Source organism: Cebidichthys violaceus, unplaced genomic scaffold, assembly GCF_023349555.1.
Source record: "Cebidichthys violaceus isolate CVI_PGR_0920_01 unplaced genomic scaffold, fCebVio1.0.p SCAF_15, whole genome shotgun sequence".
In the NCBI taxonomy this organism is placed as follows: Eukaryota; Metazoa; Chordata; class Actinopteri; order Perciformes; family Stichaeidae; genus Cebidichthys; species Cebidichthys violaceus.
The window spans coordinates 12,330,521-12,353,853 of record NW_027176318.1 but is presented as its reverse complement, the minus strand read 5'-3'; the positions used below and the strand labels follow the sequence as shown (position 1 = coordinate 12,353,853).

The following is a 23,333-nucleotide window of genomic DNA, read 5'->3' as shown; positions in this document are numbered from 1 at the left end:
TCATGTAACCCCATGTAACCCCATGTAACCTCATGTTACCTCATGTAACCTCATGTAACCTCATGTAACCTCATGTAACCTCATGTAACCCCATGTAACCTCATGTTACCTCATGTAACCTCATGTAACCTCATGTAACCCCATGTAACCCCATGTAACCTCATGTAACCTCATGTAACCTCATGTAACCTCATGTAACCCCATGCAACCTCATGCACAATTGTGACACGTGTATCTCAGAGTTATTTAAGATTCATGATAATTTCTGTTAGAGTTTGCTGAAGAGGCCTTCTATCAACAAGGTGTGCAGCTCATTTCTAAATATTACTTAAGTCTGATCATGAGTTCTTCCGCCGAGGGTCGTCTCAGTCAGAACGCTTGCTAATCAGGAGCCGATTGCCCGTCGACCTGCTGCCTCCACCTCCATTGAGCTTGATTATCTCCACGCTGATTTCCGGCAGCAAAGCAACACCGCATGACTTAATGTGAGATCACTGCTGACGGCTGTGACTGCTAATCAAGATGGAAGGGAGGACAGGAAAGACAAAAGTTGTGCTTTAGGAGCAGCTGACCAAATGAATGTGATCACTTGGTGAAGATCGTGGTATTAAATGGTTCTGAATTTGATTATTTGGGGGGGGAATTGGATGGGTGTAAAGATTTGACATAATTCTTTTGACTTTTCTGGACAACATTGCAACATCTGGATGAAATTGTACACTTCCACAAAGTAAAACTATTTGATCATGTTGTTCCTATGATGTTAATTAATAGCATATGTTTGGTAAAAACTTTAATGTTTGAACTAAAAGTTGGTCAAAGTATCCAAAGCAGAACAACGGTAGATTAGACAACATCTCATGAACTTTCTTAATGAATTCATGCCACTGGGGGAAACTGCGCTCGCTATTTGGAGAAAGCTGAATTCGTGGAGGGCTACATCCCATCATAAAGCTTTTATTGTTTGAAGCCACATGTTGCGTCTGTTCAAGCTTCCTCTTCCTTCCACACTGCTTTCTCCTGTTCACCAGACCATCCCACCCCCCAGCAAACAGACCCACAGTCAGCATGTCCCCATTAGCTCCCGCTAACGCCACAGCTCCAAACACTATCACACCTAGACGCTAATGTTATGACTATGATTATCATTATGTGTTCCTGGTCCTGGAAATACACACACACACACACACACACACACACACACACACACACACACACACAGGAGCTGGAGACCTCATTCCATTTCCTTCCCTGCCGTGAAACAAATCAAAAACTTGTTACGCTGACGTCTCTGAATGCCATCTCTGCTATCTCACCGCAACATTAATATCAACTATCAATAGGTACGGGCCGGGAAAACGTCCACTGGGGCCCACTTCTGAGCTGGAGTCAATTAGTGAGGGAGGACGACCTCTTCAGATCTACAATTACTACCCTCTCACTAAAAACCCTCTAGTTGATGCTAGTCCGCCCTAATAGCGTCGTAGCTGCGCTGCTAAGTAGAACTAATTCACATCTATAAGAGTGTGTGTGTGTGTGTGTGTGTGTGTGTGTGTGTGTGTGTGTGTGTGTGTGTGTGTACACATGTTGTAAAGCTCTTCAGTTGCCCGCCGGGGATTTTAAATTAGAGAGTATATAACGAGATAAAACGGTGTGTTTTCACAGATTGTTTTTCACCTGTTGAAATGTTTTCCTGACATGTTTCAATATTGTTAATTGCAATTCTAATTGCATCGCAACTTGCTCCCGCTCCTGCAGCCTGAATAAAGCACAGCGTCGACAAACGTTTGTGATCGGTCACTTGCCAAACAACATTTTTTTACTTTTTAATTTCTAATAGAGACAGAAAGAAAGAGAGTGGGAGCAGAATGTCAATGAAGTCTCTTTCTCTGGGAGAACTTCTGCTGCCGCTCTTATGGACAGGTTGGTCTACCTCTCATGGACCTACGCCGTCTACTGCTGTATTAACTGTGTCCTTTATTTCCATATCCCCAATATTGTTCACATTTTGGTCCTTGATCCGACACACATTTGACCGTTTGCTCACCTTTCCAAAAACCAAAAATACCAGAGCAAAAGTGAAAGTAATTCATAAACAATGCGTTTCAAAGGGGGCTGCAAACGTCAGCATGTCCCCCATTGGTCTGCAGGTTGTACAGGTGTGTAAGCGTGGACTCTCCAGGTCAGTGTCACACACCACGAGGAATGTGTCCACGGTTTTCATTTCTGCTTCCACGCCGATAGAAGAAGCTCGATCAATACATAAGACTTGGGTTTAAACCGGTGGAACGCTTTTTAAAGGCCCCTTCAGCAAAGATTCTCATTTTAAAACAAGTCAGTAGGGAAATTTAGAAAGTCAGCCCGGAGACTTAATAACCAGCTGATACAATCTAACGACAGTTGCAGAATCAAACCATGCTTTTTGCCTGCTTCTGTCTGACGGAGCTCAACAAAAGATCAATAGGAAGTATTCAGAGAACTGTTATTTTTCACCATAACCACGTCCAGCCATTGTTAATTCCCTCTGTCAGTACCTCCTCCATCCATCCGTAGCCTCACATCTTGTTCCTTTCCCTCTTTGATCTCACACCGACAGGTCCGCACGGCTGAGCGCGCCCTTATTTTGTTAACAGTAATTGGAGAGGCATGATGTCAGTAAAATGCAGCTGGACTCCATTTGTAATACAAATGTGATTTACTTAGGTACAGGGTGCACCTCTCGCTCTCGGCATCAAAGCCGTCTCGTCTCCATCTTTTCCAAACAGCCGATGACTACATGCTGACCGTGGCATTTCAAAGCTAGGTTGGTGCGGGCCAGAGTTCACCGGTTCAACCCGATGAACCTTTACAGGTTAACATAAACTCCATCTATGTGTCGGAACCTTCTGCTCTCAGATCATTCCTCCGTACTTTACCGGAGCAAAGTTCAGGTCTCATGCAGTTTAACTTGTAAATGTTAAGTGGTTGTAAAGAGAGGCTTCACTTTTCCCTATTTTTCCCTCAACTCATTAAATCCTCCCTCAGACTTCAGGCTTTGCAATGAAGCACAAATTGCAAGCTGTAGCCTGTGAACATGGAAAACAAACAATTAAAAAAAAAAAAACATCTCGGAACCCCCCTCCCTCCCGCATTCTCAATCTTCTCTTCACCTTCAGCTTTCTAATAAACAGTCTTAAGTTGACATTCAGTTTTTCCCGGGGCAAAGCTCTTGTGCTGGGGCTGTCTGCTTCCTAATTGTAATAATAATTGTGGTTCCGCCTAATCTCAGCCGGGGCTGTGACCCCGGCCCGCTGTGAGCGGATTTGAGATAATGAAATAATTGCCCCAAATGCTTTTTTTTTTTCCCAAGCAGCCGCTGAAACCTGAACCCCTCAGACGAAGAAGCATCAACATTCACTCGGTCTCTATCAGCGGGCATTTTCCACTTTAATTGAAATTTAGATTGTTGTTGACCCCCCCCCGGGTGAGGTTTGGTGGGCCGGGTAGCATGCAACGCTAATGTGCTGGGCTGGCCAGAGAAAGCCATCTATCCATCACGGTGTGTGTGTGTGTGTGTGTGTGTGTGTGTGTGTGTGTGTGTGTGTGTGTGTGCTCGTGCTTTCATGAAAAGATGTCCGATCATCTTTCCAACATTTCTGCATATACAGTATGTTGTGTGTGATGACTAACACACACACACACACACACACACACACACACACACACACACACACACACACACACACACACACACACACACACACAGGCTTGATAACACCATGCATGCATCATTTATCATGCAGGAGGCCGGTGTGAAGATAATTTCTGTCTCATTTGTAAATGTCCTATATGATGGCGCGGCGCGGTCTGTTTGTATGTGCTTCTCCACTCTGGCTCAACAGGACCGGAGGCATATCAGCAGCGCTGTATGACCGAGCACCCACGGTTATCCTGCTGTTAAACGATGACTCCATCAGCCTCCACTTCAGTTCAGCCTCCGTTCTGTATATCCGCTAAATAATGAGTGGAAGAGTGGAAAAATGCCTCCGGCGGATGCATGTATAAAACTACCTGCAACTCACCATATGTCTTTAAGCATCTTAAATATTTCAAGTCAGTTATCACAGTATGCATGCTGAAGCTCTCATTGTTGGAGCACACTGCATCGTTTAATAGGAATGCTTATTAAAGGACACCTGCAGTGGGACTGAAATGGACATTATAGGCTATTTGGCATTTTAGCAAAAGTGATTTAGAAAGAGTGATTCCAGGTAATGGTTGAAGAATAACAGCATTGCAATATGATATGAAGCACTGTTAAAGACTGTATGTTTGTTAATCTGTGGTAAATTATGCACATCGATGCAACTAATGAAATCATCCACAAACAATATTTCTTGCATGCCTCTTTCAGTATTCAGACGCCATAAACGTCACTGCTCTGAGGAGGGAGGAGAGGTCATCAAACACTCCAGTGTAATCTGGTGTTAAAATAGTCCTCTGCTGATTCAGCACTGCACTGCTATGACTAGATATGGGGAAGTTGTTTGCATATTTATACATCCAATTGATCCAGAGAACAGAACACGCTGGTAAAAGTCAGATGACGGCATCCGGCTGGTCTCCACTAACTAACTAATCGGAGCTCAGCTCAACACATCGGCAAAGGTCACCGCCGCCGAGAGTCAGTGGACGCCTGAGCGTGTTACGATGATTCATACGGCCTTGTCGAGTCTATTGATTTCTATTTCAAGTGTATTGTAAGAACATGGCGAGTGTATGTTTTGCGCTGCATTATGCAATGACACAACCTACGGTTACAGGAACATATGTTCAACATAGTGCCCCATTACTGTACATTGATCGGCCGATATTTGTTCTAATTGATCGAGGGGTCTCTATAAAGAGGCAGAAGAAGAAGACAAATACAACACAGCAAGACAATTTCTCTATGTGCCGCTAAAATGACGTCCCCGATCTGGCAGCCTGTTTACATTATTGTTTGGTTACGTTACATGTACGGTCAGATTTCACTGAGGGGAATCACTAAAACACGACGCCAATAGGAGAATTCCTCAGAACCGGACCCATCGTGGAGGGACTTGTATAGTCTGGAAATGACTCCGGGACGGCCGGGGTCGGATCAATATTTCTAGAGAAACAAGTAAATGAGATGGATTTATCTTGCTCTCCCTCACTGAAACACACACACACACACACACACACACACACACACGCACAAATAAACAGATGCATTCAGTGGCTCAGGCCCATTGTACTGGAATTGTATTTATTGAAGCCATGATATAACAGCATGAATAATAGTCGCTATGAGTCCACTTCAGGGCCACAGTGGCCACAACCTCAGGAATCAGTGAGAGTGAATTATTCAAGCCACAGAGCGATAGGACTGTGGGAGTGAACACGTTGTTCAGGGATAATACGGATCACAATACTCCAGGATTGAAATATTACTGTATATATTAGATTTGATATCTTCATTACTTGACCAATAAGACAATCTGCCCTATTTCTATTAATACCAGTAGAGTTATTGGAGCATATACGTAAAAGTAGGAACATGACTGGAGTCTTTATAGCGAGTCAGAAGGGGAGAAATAAAGTTCATGCGCTTATTTAAGAGTCTGTGTTCAATCACAGCATGCAAGTGATGAATGTGTTTAATATTTGGCCATTTAGGGCGAGTCTTCATCCACAGTGCCTTAGCAAAGTATTACCAAATAGCCATTTGTGTTGCTTGAAGTACCGGACAAAGACAAACCGTTTTGTTCAGACTGCACAAAGCACCCTCCGTCCCGTGAGCTCTGTGCTGAATGGCATTTAGATCCTGGTTCTTACACTTTCCATCACACTAATTAAACTGACTGGGGAACAAAAGCCAACGTAGCCCATCCAGTTCCCTTAATTGCTTTTGACGCTATGCACAGATCATCACAGATAACATCTACATTCAGCGTTAGAATTAGTACAATTTTTAATTAGCCTCCATTATAGAAGTAATTTCCATGAAGGCAATAAGAGAGGGACTTTGTGTGACCACTGAAAGCACTCGAGTGAAGGAATGACCCGATTAAGATAAAGGCAATTACTTTATTACGATGCTCAACAATATTGCAACAGGACAACAGGATTGAGTGAGGCTCAGGCAAATGTACTGTAGAGGCTCCGTTATTACAGTCACCAGTCATGGTCATCGTGGAGGCTAAATGATATCAAATGTCCTTTTCACAAGCCCCGGTCAGCGTTCATAAACTCTGATCTAATCGAACAACTTGTTTCATTTGTAGCTAAACCTTTGTTCTCTCTTTAAGAAAACACCCGCACTGCTGAGCGTCACAAGACTTCTGTGAACACCGGAGGAAAAGCAGCCTGGTCTGAGAAGGGGTCAGAGGTCATCGACCAGGAGTCAATGAAGGGTGACTCCCCCCCCCCCCCCCCCCCCCAAAAAGAGGGGGACCTTCCTTTAACAGAAGTTCTGTTCTGCTCTAGTTCTGGTTTATTTTATGTCAAGACTAACAAAGTCTGGCAAATCCTTTCAAACACTGGCTCAATTTTTTTTTTTTTAAATGAGGTCAAGCTTAAGGTCGATAGTTTGTTAATGAAGGGCAACCCTTAGTTAACCTACTGATGTCAGATTTATTATAGAAACCTGTTGCTTTGACAGTAATGTCTCACTTAATAACCAACATAAATAGCATCTGAACACATTCAGACCCGTGTTTGAGTACACTGTTTGTAATCCACTTTCTTGACATCGCTGAGGGCTTAATTCCCCGGCAGACGGGAAATGAGACGGCCGGATAATCATCTCATGAATTTGGGAGGTCAAAGTGTCTGTGTGCGGTGGGATTAGAAGAGAGATTAAAATCAGATCCCAATCTGAGATGCCTTCAGTCATCAAACAAGAAGAGGGTCCGAGGCTTTCGCTCGCCGTCCAGAGTGAATTAATATAGTCGAGTGTGTCCACTGAGAAATACATCTCACATTGAGTGCAAATTTATGTTTCATATTTGGAAAAAAAAGCTTTGCCCGAGAATTTTAATCCAAACGTTTCAGCGCGTGTTCCTGAGAGGTTTGGAAATGAGATTCTGCTGTCGTGTATAATCCACTTCTATAATGACTTCCCTGTAAAAGGGATAGATAGTCTGAGCCCACAGGGGTTTGCTAAGTAACTATGTCAGAGAGCCACAGCTACTCACCGCCAACACAGGCGCTTGCTATAAATACACGGCGTCTGCTGAGCGGCACACTTCCACAGCTCCGGTCGACCCTGGAAATAGACATCTTTCCGTGTCCTCGCCGTACAGGTGACGACGCGGAGTTGCAGCGGAGCCTCTATGAAGGGTCGCTTTGTGGTGGTTTCATGTTTTCCCCAACAGAAGGGCCATTTGTGGCGCGCTGCCACAGTTTTATCACGCCTGCCACTGAATCACTGATGGTAAAAAAAAAAAAAAATCCCATTATAAAGTCTTATATCAATTCATAAAGTCGCACCAAGTGGTGAACAAGTTGAGAGTTTGAAAGAAGCAGGAGGGTTCTTTTTTTAAATAGATTTTATATATTATTTATTTATATATATATATATATATATATATATATATATATATATATATATATATATATATATATATTATGTTACATTACAGTCTTTTAGCAGACACTTTTATCCAAAACAACTTACAATTCAGTATCTGTCTACCGTAGATGCCGGGAGCAATTTTGGGGCTAAGTGTCTTGCTCAGGGACACATTGACATGAGACTAGCGGAGCTGGAGCCGGGGATCGAACCGACGACCCTCTGATTGAAAGGCAGCCCTGCTCTCCACTTAGCCACGGTCACCTATATTAGCATCGATAACGTCACGCTGAGTCCCTTCTAACGAGCTTTATCAAGCGAAGTTTAACGAGTTCCATCAGACCGAAGATCCCCATAAACATCCTGGTCCTATTTCATCCAGAGCTAAATTGCACCAGGTGGTCCGTCGTAGAGAGCACCTTCTGCAGGCACCCGGCCCAAATGTCAAATCAGGTACACAAAGCAACGGACGCGCTGCAGTGTGACTGGATGCTATACCGACCTAGTGCTTCACAAACTAGAGAGCGACTTCAGAATCCTGTCCATCCAGATGCAACCATTGACACAAACGATGTATAGTCAAAAAATAATACCCATCATAAAGCAGCACAATATGATCTATAAACAAAATGTGATTTACAGGATGAAAATGACATGAAGAAGTATCCATCAGCTGTCAGAGACCAATGATTATGAGGGGACAGTTGAAGTCCAGGGTGAGGGAAAGGGGGACAATGGCGTAGAAACTCATGAAGTGTTTTATACGTTACAGCAAAACCAGACATTGGTTTGTGCCGTTTCTGTCTCTCTTTAGATTCTACAACATGACGGAGGGAGGCATCGATACAGCCATCAATAATGTCCTGAGGAAATACACATCCCCACCAGCTGGGCATCTTAGAACATGAGGGGAAATACTTTCTAGTGAATCTTATCCTAGAGATCTGTCTGATCTGCAGCAGAAGGCTTAAACGTGTAGATAAGGATTCATTTACACTAGCCTGAACAAACGGCTATGAGTGTAAACAGTGAAAACCACAGGACAGGAGCTAAGCAGTGTACATTAAATATGATCAATAGTAGAGACACATACACCCACGGCTTTGGGTTGAAATAATATCCAATGCTTAGCTGAATATTAAGTATGAGGAGAACAATTGTGACAATTCATCTGAAATGATTTTACAATAACACTAATATTACAGGGAAACATATTGTTATACAAGAATACGTACAGTAATACAAATCAACTTTAGATGAAAATATAGTAATGTTACTAAAACCACAACAACAAAACAAACAAAACCACTCTTGAATAACCAAACATGAAAGCACCGTGATGCGCATGTCAACAACGACCACACAGAAAGTGAGCTCAGCCTCAGCAAAAAGTGTACAAATACCCACGCAATTACTGCACATAGATGTCTATAGGCAGATAGCGTGACTTCAAATCAGAACACAACGGCGGCATGAAACCGGTGTTTTGGTACATCGTGCGACCGTGTTAACTGGCGTCCACGGTCTCGTGTGGTTCAGCAAACCAGGCGCCTTAAACGAAACAGAGCGGTAAACACAAGCAGCGGACACTTAGCTCGTTGAAGTGAAGCAGCGGTCCTCGCATCCCCGTCGAGAGTCGTTCCTGCGGCACGTTATCGGACTGTTGGCATGCACGCTGGTTTGTCAAGTGTTGTTCGGTAATATCAGCTGTCACAGCGGTGAGCGGTGCAGCAGCAGGCCTCACGGTGTCCAAAACACATGCAGCGGCTTACTACGAGGGGTGCGTTGGATTTGCGTCTCCACAAGTCGCTTATGTCAAGTGTCAGGGTGGCTCCTTTAGTAGGGATATATATATATATATATATATATATATATATATATATATATATATATATATATATATATATATATATATATATATATTTTGTTGTGTAGTAATTTCAATTATATATATATTTTTTGTATTTTGAGTGTTATTTGCATGTATGTCATGTATTATTTATTTATGTATTTTAGTTGTTTTGATTGCCTTAGTGAGTGGAATGTGCTCGAGTGTTGAAAAGTACAGATAAGTACATTTACTCAAGTAATAAAGTACTCTACCTAAGAACAATGTTGAGGCTTGTAGGCTACTTTACTAGAGTATTTCCATTTTTGTATATCTTATACTCCTACACCACTACATTTACTTATTACTTTTTCCTTCATATGTATTTATAACTAATATTTGAAGGCACTGGTTACTCCTCAGATTTAGATTACTAACACAAAACATACAATCAACACATTAATGATTGTGTATCATTATAGGTAAAGATAGGTCCTGATCCTCAATACTACCCAGTATAAAGTAATTAAAATGATCCACACCTTTACCGACTTTAAAATGATGTACACATTAATGCATAAATGATTATAATGGGAAATTGAGCATATTATTAAGTGCTTTTACTTTTAAAGCATGACTATTACTTGTAACAGAGTATTTCTACACTGTGGTATCACAGTTTTACTTAAGTGAAAGAGCTTAATACTTCTCCCACCACTGGTGGAAACACAAGTAAAGTTTATTTGTCTGCTCAAAATCTTGAAAATGGCGTCCAGTTCCAAACAACCGTCATCAATCTTCTTTCCCCAGTTTCACACACCAAGTAACGCTTCAAGTGTTTGTTGACGTGATCTGCTGTCTGTAAGTTGACCTAATGGAGACTCTATGGACCGTATACTTTACACACACACACACACACACACACACACACACACACACACACACACATATATATATTCACACAGCCTAAAGGCCGTGAGTAAGCTGTGTGTGTGTGTGTGTGTGTGTGTGTGTGTGTGTGTGTGTGTGTGTGTGTGTGTGTGTGTGTGACCCAGTAACTGAAGCCAAACCTCCATGCACAAACACACCAGGACACCCATGAGTCATTCTGACAGCACAGCTATGCACATCACACAGATACACTCACACACACACACACACAGAAACATATCTCCGGCTGTTCAGACCACTGACCATACATCCTGTAAGCACAACACCATGCGGCTGTACCCTTCATTGCCCTAAGTCAGTTCCTTTGCGATCAGACAGAAGAGCATACATAACATGCACTTTGCGTTACGAGGCCACAGCCCACATTTCCTCAGTAAAGAGCCATTTGCATCAGGTTGACTGCTTCATGGAGCTCCCTGTCTTTCCCACAGTCATTTGTCTCATGCAGCCTGCTGTCATCTTACTTTAACCTCCACCTCCTCGCCTCGGCATATTCCTTCGAGACCTAACCCTAATGCCGGAGTCTACTTATGAGAGTAAGATGTTTATGTTTGACATTAAAGATGTAGATCATGTCCCACAGATCTAATCTCTAATTGCAGTACATTTCTGCTGAGTGCAGAAAGGAAAATTGTCTCTGGAAACAAACAAGGGTCCATCATGGCTGTAGCACCAAAATAAAGTCCAGAGCGAGCCTCTCGCATTATCTTCACATCGATGCTTCAGACGAAGCAAAGGGAAAGCAAACGAGATGGAGTGCCAGTGGGTAGCCGTGCAGCCGGCCTCTCTGGACTGTTTAAAATGAGTAACACTTCCTGAGCCTGAGTTTCCACTCACTAAAAATAATCACCAAAGAGGGGGGAAAAAGGGGGGAAAATGTCTGGGGTGTGTTGATTTAGCAGATTTGTTGCTGAGGTCCTCATAAATGGTAGTGTTCAACATGAGGAGATCGTATCCCATGTCTCCTGCTGATAAAACGTTATCACCATCAGAGGAAGCTGTGAAATCGGTGCAGGAAAAAAATAAAGTGATATTTTTGCTCTTCTGATGTTCTCACGCTCGTGTGTGTACTTCTAGCAGTCAAAGCCACGGCGCAACTTTTGTAAAGGGGGCACTCCACCAATTATACACATGAAGTTCGGTCCACTCATTGTGACTAGTGCTAATGACTCAAACATTTAAAACAGCTGTAGAATGTCTTCCGTGGTTCAGGAAGGAGGCTTTCAAAAGTCTTCTCAGCCTAGGTTCAAACATCGGTGATAAGAGAGGAAACTGAACAGAGGAACTGCGGGTGCACCTTGTTTCATGGCTCCATGTTTCGTGGCGGCATGTCAATCGGGCGCGCCGGATTTTAATTAAGGCCCTCCAGGTGCTGGACTGTCCACCGTGAATGAGCAACGAAAACATGCAAAGATCCCGACAGAATCTCTACAATTTAAAAGTAGAAGCCTTTTATTCCTTATTTCAGAGGAAGTGATTTCTCGCTAACAATCTTTTGTCCCACCTTGCTGTTGAGTGTTGGCAGTGAGGGAGCAAACAGGTTTTCGGTACAACTGTTTGGCTTTGTTGCATTGCACAACTATAGCAGACAAGCTGTCCAATGAAACATTGGACAGCTTGTCTGCTATAGTATCTCTGCTCTAAAGAGGCAGCGAACTGTCATGGGTTTGGAAAATAACAATAGGGTTTCTTTTACTTTTACAGGTATTTGTCGGTTTATGCATAGTGGTGGCCTCTCTAGCCTCTCCATTTTGAAATCTCGTACATCTCTCTGAAAGGTGGCTATCAATCAAAGAGAGAGCTCTCTGGCTCCCGCTCTGGAATCTGGCCATTAAAACATTTAAAACAGTTCATAATGTCTGGGTCAAGAAGCTGGCAGAAAATCTATCGGATACAGGCAGCAGAGAGGACAGAGGTGGTGATGCAGAAAGCGAGATTTTAAAGTTTTCTGGCAAATAGCTGTTGAGTCTCACTTCTTTGAATGAGGACGGGATAGAGGAAGTTTTCAAGCCCAATTCTTCTTAATCTACAAGGAGACAGGTATCGACTGCTCCTCCATAGACTGAAAAACACAAACGGCACCGAGAAGGGAGCCTCCGGATAAACAAAGACGTTTTTCAGCAAAGATTATTCCTCCACAATCAAAACGTATTATTTATAGCTCACCGTAGCTCCAGTCTCCAGAGCTCATAACTGCTTGTTGTGTAAGAGACAGGGAAGGGGCCATTGCATTCTGCGGCTGACCAATCAATGCCGTGATTAATGGAGCTAATTTTACCTGGACGCTGCGGATCATTACTTCCTGCTCTCCGTCTCCCACCTTCCTCCCGTCTATATGGAAGTCAGCGTGGGTGATGTGTTTGCTTCACTAATGAGAGTCCCGCAGAGAGGCAGAGGACGGCGGAGGGCAAATCCGCGGACGACGAGTCCTCCGGGACTGCAGCCTGGCACGCGGAGATGCTATCTGCAGCTCACGCAGTCGTGACCTTCTCCGCAGCATCCGCCGCTGACAACGTGTTAACTTGAGATGTTATCCCGCATACCTGTCTCATAACAATATTTCATTAGAGGATGGAGAGTTTTGCACTCCGAAAAAGTTGTCTCGGTTACTTTTGAAGACGAAACGTTAAATCTCATGTAGATAATTAACCACTTTACTTTAGTGGTATTAAATGCTTTGGCCTAGAAAGAAAGCCTGGTTAGGGTGCTATTGTAGGTAGTAAGCTAGTTAGCTGGGCGTGCTAATGTGTGCGAGCACATTGTTTAATCTATTCCTTACACTTTTTTCTTGTATTTTTGGTTTAGGAAAGGCAAAAACATGACAGAAAACACCCTCCATTCTCTTTATAGACGGAGCCGGACCCCCATGCACACCGCTTAAACCTGACGGGTTAGCTAGTTGCTAAGCTATGATTAGACAACGGCCTGTTTGGGGTTTATTGGATGGTCAATAAGCAGTAAAATATGCCTGACACTGCAAAGCACATACTGCAGCATTCGTTAAGCTACAACCTCGGTTTTGGGTTAGAAGAACCTCGACAGTTCAAAATGCATAACATAAGGTCAAGGCTGTTTTTTCTGGGCCATTGCAAAGTTGACATTTTGGACATTTTCATCCAGCAGCAACAATAAGTCAAAGTTAACCTTAACCTTGAGCTCAGTTCGATGGCGGTATGTGCGATGCTCTTCTCTGTGAGTTTAGGTTCGCACGGCTGCAAAGGCCACCTGAGACCACCGTTTGAAATACGACTGAAAACACGGAACCTCCCGAGGCTGCTCTTCTCAGGACGACCCCTACAAAATATGAACTTGTGACCCGTGTAGGACAAGAGAGAGAAGAATAAGCCCACGGGGGGGCTTCTACAATAGATGTGTGAGGCTGACAACATGAGTCAGCTGAGCTCTGTGACTCCATTAACTATTGAAGCACTGGAGAGCGTCCCTTCATGAGGAGTAAAGTACTATATTTTGTTCTTGCCTTAAATCACAATTTAAAGGGTAAGTTCACAGAAACTCATACTTTAATGTATCTTTAAAGGTAGTAGCAGATAGTATTGTTTTTATTTGGTCGTGTTGTGTGATATCTATCTCTACGATTCAAGCCACCACATCACTGCAAAGAAGGTGAAAGGAGATTTCTTTCAGGTGCATTGAAAATTTTTATTTTGAAAAATTCAAGTTGATTTATAACTGCAAAGCAAGATTTGTACTCTCTATAAATATAACTGCCAGACTGATATTATATACTGCAGTCCTCAGAGTGAGGAAGCTTTTATAAGGGAAATCAGTATCAGTACGTAATGCAGCAGATGGTCCTCGACGCTTAGCCTGAATCTATATTACCTTAATCTACATAGTAAGATAATGCCTGCAGCTCCAAGCTCATCAGCTTGATTGTAGGCCATATTGTGCCCTCATTACCATTAAACCCAGTGCTTACTGGGAGGGATAGCAAAGGGGCGCTACAGGGAGCAAGTGAAAGTACAGAACAGAAGTATTTCTTTACTTTATTTATGTCTGTTCTTTGTTAAGTGTTACGTTTTTTCCTTTATGTCTCAATCCATCAGCCCCATACCACTGAAGTTAATGATGTGAACATAGGAGACAGCTGGAGAATCAGAAACTAGAAAGCTCTCAGTCAAAACATGCTGGGAAATCTAAACAAAATGTCAGCAATTACAAAAAGAAGAATCTAATACTGTTTCAACAGTGCAGAAACACTTTCAACAAAAGCACAATATGTCTCATTTGAGTGTCTGGAATGTACAATATGCTCTGGGTATGTTTTCATATGTATGCAGGTTTTATTCCAAGCTGATTTCAGGGAGAAGGTGCACGGACGAAAAAACCATTAGGAACCAATGATGGGAATGATAGAAATTGGAAACAGATTACGAGCCCGTCTGGTCCGAGCAGCTTCATTCGAAGCCAGCAGACACAGAAGTGGGTATTTCTTTGTAGATGCAGAGCCCGGTGTATTGCAGCAGAGAGGTGTCATTGATTCTTACATTCAATACGGTGCCGTGTTAGAAATCGTAGTTTTTCATCCTCCATCTGAATTCTTGCGACCTTACAGAGGGGGTTTATTGCTGCGGAGATATGAAGAGGGTCTATTCTGTTGTACGAGGGGAAAAGGCTCTCAGCGTTTTGAATGGACCTGAAGGAGATTGGAATATGGCTTTCATCTGTAACACTCCACATAGTGACAGTAACTATTCTGCTTCTCAACAAAAAAAAAGAAAGAAAAAGAATCATGGCAAGGCCCGGTTCACCTCTTTGAAGGAATGATAGAGGAGCTCTGAATGGATGTGGGAGGAATGACATGAAAGGCTGACGTATGATCAAGCTGTGAATATAAAAAAATGGAAAGTAAAGTTGACAAAAAAAAAAAGAATACATTTTAGATCACAGGTATGGTTCTTTCATATGCAAATAGATAAGTTTTAAGAAGAGTGCATCAAAAGACGTTTCTTGATCATCTGTAACTTTCTCCATGAGTGAGCTTGGCTGTATTCCTGCAGAGAATGACACGGCCATACATGCGTGAACACGGGCATGAACAAGACATGGATGCATGGCAACATCTCTTCAAATGTATTCATTGATCGACAGAGCGGAGCTCCCAAAGACAGCCTACGACAGAAGGATGAAACGGAGAGACACGGAAAGTCATCGGAGAGCCTCTCCGAGCACGATGACGTGACCGGACAGGTCAATTGACTGTGAGCTAAACCCTCACCCTCCGTGGTCGTTGAGCCTGTCAAACTTTCTGTTCTCGCACGGCTTTATATGCAAGATTTCAGACAGCTTCTCATTTCTGGCTGGCAACCGTCCATTTTGTCTGCTGCAATGACAGCTATCGCTAGCAGGTTCGATCAGCTAGCTAGATCAGCTCAATTTAGCTCCATGGTTGAAAATGAAAAGCTCCATAGTTGAAAATAAAAAGAATTGCTCTTACTACTAACCTAGTTAGTAGTATTCTAAAAATTATAAAGAAAAATGTATTGTCAGACTAATTTCATTCGAACACAACTGTGTTTAGCTGCTTAGCTAACATACTTGGACAAGACAAGGATAGATTTTTGCTTTATTGTTCGTATTTTCCCTTCTAATGTTGCAAGAGGCTCACAGGATGAAGACCGACTAATGTGCTTGGTGAACATAACGTGTTTATTTTGGTACAACCTTGGCTGGGACCGCTTAAACTTCCAACCGATCCAATAAAGAGCATCACAGAACTGCTAACGTTAGCCCAAACGTTGCATTCAGGACCGGCCTCCACAGAGAGGAAATACGACACACTGGATGTGCTATTTTTGTTGTTCAGTTTTGGCTTTGTAATGCTCAGTTACTACTGTCCCGTCAGTAGTAAGCTAGTTAGCCGGACATCCTAACAATTGTATGTTATGTCAGAGCACACTGTTCACCATGCCTCACGCTGTTGCTGTGCCTTTTTTACAGTTGCTGAGACTGGACAGGCTGAAGAGGGGTTTACTGAACAGTCAATTTTAAACAATGAGTGAGTTGGCAAGGAGGTGCTGAGTTAAGGAAAAACGTAGGACTACTTGCAATAAATGCCATGAAATGAACATAATGATCCAACAAATACAGAACAGAAAGAGAAAAGAGTGGAGGCAAACATTGATATCTTTGAATATGGATGATTCACTGACCGCTGCTGCAAAAGACAGTAGCCTGGAAGTAGGCCTAAACAACCATTACTCTGTGTGTGTGTGTGTGTGTGTGTGTGTGTGTGTCTCCTTTATATGTTTTAACCTTTTTCATCCGGGCCAAAGCAACAGCTTGACTCCTGCTCACCTTCAGAGAGCACCTTTCAGCTGCTTCGCTGTGCTGCGCTAATAACCGGTACTCGGATATATGGTCCTTAAGAGGGGCCATTAAGCAGTGCACCGTAAGGACCCGGGTTAAATGAAAATGTATCACTTCGGTTGTCGTTGTAATCACTCTGGTTTTTGAGCCAATGACGGCAAAGAGGAGGGCTGATAAAAATAGCACCGTAGGAACACAGCCCTGGCCAGTGGAGGTCAGTTTAGCGACAACACGTTAGCCTTAACGCCGCAAAAGAGGCTGCTGGGCCCGCGAGGTTTGTCCAGGGTCCAGTTGTGAGGTTGACATGCTTGCAAACACAGACACACACACACACACACACACACACACACACACACACACACACACACACACAGACACACACACACACACACACACACACACACACACACACACACAAACACAGGACCAAGATGCAGAAAGAGATTCACTCATGGAAGCCAGCCAGAGTCAGAGGCTGGCAAAGCATCATGGGGTTTGTAGACAAACTTGTTACTTCTTTAACACCCACACTGCACTTTGCTCATGGCACACATGAAGACAAACAGAAGTAAAAGAGTGCTGACTGACTTTCTTTTTTTTTTACCACTAAACTGCTTGCATTACTGCTACAGGATTGGTACATACAGTCTACACACACACACACACACACACACACACACACACACACACACACACACACACACACACACACACACACACACACACACACACACTCTGTATTTACAGGGATGGAGAGAGAATAGACAATGAGTAAGAGCCTCAGGAACAAGCACCGATCTAAACATAGCCGGGCATATAATGCCTTTGTCCAAAAGCAGAGAGGCAATTTCACCACTGAACAGTCCTGTGATGAGAACCGATGAAGTGTTATCCCTAAGAGTGTAATTTCATCTCAGACAGACACACACACACACACACACACACACAGAGACAGATTTAGAAACCGCAGTCAGTAAACTTGCTTGACCTCACCTTCTTTGTTGTAAGTAAACTGTATGTCAAATGTGTCCCAGCAAAGCTAGAATAAACAGTAGCAGGCTGTAGACGGCTCCAGTTTCACATTCAATCTGCTGTAAAAAAAAAAATACAGCAGCACACAAATGGACTGCTGAGCTCTCAGGCCCAGATCAACACACAGTTATCTCTGAATCACTCTTTTATTTGTCTTTCCTGCTGCTTGCTGGGTTTATTTCTGGAGTTCAGAGTTCACCGTAGTTCGAGCCAAATATCCCTGTGCACCGCAGGTCGGCCCTCTGTCTGCACAACACTGGCTCCAGACATTTGTCAAGTTGCTTAAAATCCAACTGAAGTCACATTTAGTCAAATATCAGCCTGCTGGAGAGGGGTGTCGGTGCAGACTGAGCTCCTGCAGTGGAGCGAAGACACAAAGTACACAAAGCTTGTAAAAGAAGCATCATTGAACTTGTATTGCACAATAGAGCTAGTTAGTGCTAGTGTTAAGAGTGTAATAAGAAATGCTAGCAGCATCCATAGGATGGTTTGTACCCTACTTTAGAAACTGTTGGGTGATTGTCATCAGATTTTGTACAGATATCCATGGTGCCCAGACAATAAATCCTATTATCCTATTATTATATTAATCCTGTTAACATGCTAAAATAAGATGGCGAACATGGTAAACATGACATCGTCATTGTGAGCATGTTAGCATGCTGATGTTAGCATTTAGCTTAAAGCACCGCTGCACATTAGTACAGCATCACAAGGCTGTGCACCAACATATTAAGATATTTGCTTTTTTTCCTCATTATTTTGTGGCGTCATGGATCTTCAATGAATACAAATACTTTTTTTTTTTTTTTGGGGGGTATCACCATCAGCTCACGTGGTTTGTACACAGGAGGGCTCGACCGGAACGCCGGGTGTTCAAGTTCCCTCTTCTTCAAACATAAACCAATAACACACTGCATCGTGTAAGAGTTAGGAAACCACAAGCAAACACTCGGCCAAATCACACACACACACACACACACACACACACACACACACACACACACACACACACACACACACACACACACACACACACACACACACGTTAAAAGATGAGCAGAGAGGTCGGAGGCAGCTCTTAATCATATATTGATCAATTTATTCATTCTGTCAGGACACGTTTCCCCGTTGTCCCAAAGTCTTACACAAAGAAGTCATTGTGAGATGTCCAATTTGTTTTGACCAGAAAACAGGAAAGAAAGAAAGAAGCCGGTATGTGATCATGAAAACAGACACACATTCAAAGACCGCCCGCTGTGACGGCGGCGGACACACTACATGTTTGCTGAATCCAATATGATTTGCCAATTTACCCATCAGATCTCCACAATGTACCACTTAAATCTTTTAAAGGTTTTTCCTGTATTCAATTGTACCTGGAGGTAAGGAAAGGGGGGGGGTACACTTAAAATGTACAAAAATAAATGCAAACAGTATTTTCAAGAGGAAACCTCCTCCTCAGCTTTTGAGGGGTTCCAAAGCCGCGTTGAGCAGAACCGGTTGGGCGCACAGTAAATGCTTGCATGCACGTTGACACAGGCACTGATCTTGACTTGGTGTCTCACTTTGTGGGTCCTCAGTCAGGAGACAAGAGCATTCTGGGAACTGTGAGCTCTCTCAAAACAAGGCAGTCAACAGGATTCTTTTTAAGAAATGGTCTGTCCATTCACAAATAACCATTCAGAATGACCATGTCGGATGCACACTGAGGGGAACATGGGCTGAGGATGAAAAAAAAACCCCCAACATCAGCAAATCCAATAACAAGCGCTCAAGCTCATAATCAGCCCGATTTCTGTTGTATGGAAATGAGAAAAGTAACAGTAACAAATATCTTAACACACAAAAATAGTGGCTTTGCTCCAGAACCTTCCTACATCTTTTTTATACGAGACAATACATTACTCTCAATACAGGCTGACCCTACTGTATATCCTGTCCAGAACGGCTCAGCAAGCCAGTGCTGAGAACTCTGGGTAATGTAATAAAAACCATGAAATACCAATTACAAACAACAAATAAAGACAAAAGCGGTATACAAATTAAAAAAAGAAAGAAAACAAGTCCAAAAAAATCAAGCACAAGTAGTATGATCTATAATTAAGGCGAGTTAAAATATTGCAGAATAATTTGGCCCCTGTGTCTCAAACAGACTGCCACAACAGTCAGAGCTCCCTGACTCCTAATCGCTGCAAGGATCCAGAGAGGGGAGAGAGGATGAACTGAAATGAGATAAAAAAAAATAAAAAATGGAATCCTCTTTGGAGAGAAATTGATTTTATTTGGTTTCGTTTGGTCTCTTCCTCAGGAGCGTGTTAAAGGGAACGGCGAGGACCTCCTTACTCAAAAGACTTAAAGAAAAAGAAAAACAGAGAAGGGATTGAAGATTGTTAGTGTGATTAACTGGTGTTTATCTTTTGAGCGCAGGATGAAGCGAGGGGGCGCCGAGATCTGAAAATATAAAAGTGTTGTTTCATCAACAACCTGATATGACGGGTGAAGATGCAGTGCCCTGTGGAAGGAGTGAGTGTCCCCCGTGTGAGTCCTCCTGATTAAGAGCAGTCTGGCGAAGAAATAAAAGAGGACTGGGAACAGGAAGTCAAGTTTCTGAGATACAAAGTGATACTGATCCTCCTGTTTTCAACCGGGACTGACTGTCACATCAGGCACACACTGTCCCTCTGTTTGTTAAAAAGGCTGAGGGTTAGCGGAGTCCGCTTCAGGTCCCGGGGGCCACCGTACGTGTGAGGGGCCGCCGACAGGTTCTGAGGGTCTGAACGAAGGTATCAGATCACCCAAAAGGGAGGACGCGTGGCTGTGTGTTTTAAGATGTCCAAAGACCACCGTCCTCCTCTGTGAAGGTGGGGGCTGTCATCCTGTCTCTCCCCTTCGCTCCCTCGCCCCCCCCCACCGTTTCAGACCCACTCCTGCATGGAGCGTTTGCAGTACAGTATGTGGCGCGGCGTGCCCTTCCTCTTGAACTGCACCACGGTGTAGACCAGCACCAGCAGGCACAGCGCGAGCACGCAGGGGATGACGATGGCGATGGCCTTCACCGTGTTCGCCTCGTTGTCCAGCTCGATCACCACGTCCGGGTCGCCGTCGTCGGCCGGCGGCCGGGCGGGGTCGACGGGCGTCAGGTCGCAGCCCATGAAGTCCTTGAGGATGGAGCGCGGGTAGCCCGGCTCCACCCGCAGGAACTGGTTGTTGAACTTCCAGTACTCCTTGCCCTTGTAGAAGTAGGTGAAACCTGAGGAGACAAAGGCAGAAACTGGTGAGTACGTTGTTCGTCTGGATCTAATTCAGCAGCGGCGCGTCACTTCCCCTCTCTGGCTCAAAAGTCTGTTTCACTTCTGACCACGGCCCAGCAGTGATGTCACGGCGTACCCGGAGTACACTTCTAAATCACTGCTGCAAGTTCGACCACAGGAGGTCAGCAAAACAAGACTTTCAGAGGGTGTTTATGAGCCAACGGGATAATCAGACAACAAGCCATCACTCACTATTTTAAATAAACTGAATAAAACAATTTAGCTTCAAGTGATGGAAAGGTCACCAGATTAAAGTGTCTTATTGGCAGAATGCGTACATATCAAAGTCAATGGTGAGAAAAGCAAAATTAATGGATTTAATAATAATCCATTAATGTCCTGCTTACTGTACAAAACCACACAAAAATGTACTTTATGTATCAAAAGTAAAAGTACTTCTTATGCAGCTGATTGGCCCCTTTAAGACTTGTACGTTTCATTGTTTGAATATAATTACTGATCCAGCTAATTGTAAGCCAATGGTATCTACTGTATACTGTGTTGGGTAGAGTAATCTATGACAGTGTAGAAGACAAGCGTGTGTTTTCTGTGTGAAATCCTAACATGTAAAGTAACTAGTACCTAGAGCTGCCAAATAAACGGAGTGAAAACAATATTTCCTTGTGAAATGTAGCGAACCTCACAATTGTACTGAAGAGCAGTACTTGAGTAAATGTACTTAATATCACGTTTCACCCCTGAACCTTAAGACGTGCTTCAGGTTGTGCATACGTTGTGTATGACGCATAGCTCAGCTCACTGTCGCTTTAGTTTCTAATTAAAATACGGAAAACAAACTGCCTTTCTTATCACCAGAAAAACAAACAGAAAAGGACCGATTGAACTGAAACAAAGTGACAATAACCTGTCAGTGCGGCGAAGCGAGCGCACCTCAAAACAATCGAGTCCACTGCTCTGCTGTTGAGCTATTGTTTCCGTTTCAGCTCTATTGTTCAGCTGAGACGCCTCAGACTGTCCCTCGGGACTAATTATATCTGGTCATAAAAGAGTAAAACGCACCCGACCAGGAGCCCGACCCCACAGCTAATATCACACGGCAGCACAACAGATGTCATCGGCCGTGTTGCTTTTCAAACCACAAGAGTCGCATTCTTTCTTTACGGGGATGTGGGGACAACTGTCCCTGTGTCACAACTCAGAAGTCTACTTAAAACACGGTTTGTTTTGTGAAGCCCTCCCCTAGAGGAAGAAACCACACACACACACACACACACACACACACACACACACACACACACACACACACACACACCATCTGTGTTTGTGTGGAGAGCAATGAAAACGGTGACAGAAGCTAAAAGACATACCAGCAAACATTTTGACAATGAATACATTGTAATAAAAAGCATAAAAAGCAGTGAAATTACATTTTAGAGTCTTAATATGGCGATGCTTTCCTGTGGCTCATTTTGAAACTGCTGTACGTTTGAAAAAGTGTCTTTTTGTGAGGACACCAAACATCCCTGAGAATATATTCATGACTGATTTCTGGAGCTCTGCTCGTCCTCGCTGCCTCCTCAACACGCCGTTTCTCACGCTTTATTATTCATGCTCACTGTTCTGTGGGAAGGTAGAGGAGGAAAGGCTCAGAATTAACAGGCAGGTGACGACGTGCGAGCTACCGGGTCATTTTAGATTTTAAAATAAGTTCTGTCAAATATTTCCACAGAATTTTGAAGATTGCATATTTATTTATTTTTTTTACATTTTAGGGTTGAATATCTTCAGAAATATAACTTGTGGAGTTATGGAAGTTGGTAGAGGGAACAGGAACAATGGTGTGCAACAAAGGCTTATTCAAGTTCAAATTAAAACAACATGGAAGGAACTTGTTACACGCAAATCCCCCTCATATAGACTCTTCATAACACATGTTTTCATGGTTCTAGGAACAGGTCCACATCGATATTTTGGCATTTCATAAAAGGCAACAATCTGCGCACAATTTAATCCAGAAGTACGGAAACGTCCGTATGGATTCACCCTGGGGGACAGATGTCTGGACGAACATGACAATATTTTCCAGGGGAAAAAAAAAACAACGACGCAATTCTCAAAATTCAGCTAAAAGATTTTACAGAACGTTTTTTTTTTGGTGTTGAATAATACATTAAGTTCACAAAATCTAATATCTGAGTTGACGCAGAATGACCCTGTTGCAAAAGTGTTCTTAAACTGCTTGATAGGCGACGACGTGAGGCAACGGAAAAGCTTTTAGAGGATTCATCAGAGGGAGAGGACATGATCCGCAAATAGATAATTAGTAGTCATTTTCATCAAA

General features: G+C 43.2%; 1 protein-coding gene across 1 annotated transcript in view; it reads right to left on the bottom strand.

The window, feature by feature from the left end:
- Positions 1 to 18,792: 18,792 nt before the first annotated feature.
- mmp16a (matrix metallopeptidase 16a (membrane-inserted)) overlaps positions 18,793 to 23,333 on the bottom strand; it is a 10,377-nt gene continuing 5,836 nt past the window's right edge. The window contains exon 4 of the mRNA XM_068710105.1: positions 18,793 to 20,970. Coding sequence (XP_068566206.1) covers positions 20,636 to 20,970 — 335 coding nt within the window. The 3' untranslated portion in view covers positions 18,793 to 20,635. The remainder of the gene's footprint in view (positions 20,971 to 23,333) is intronic.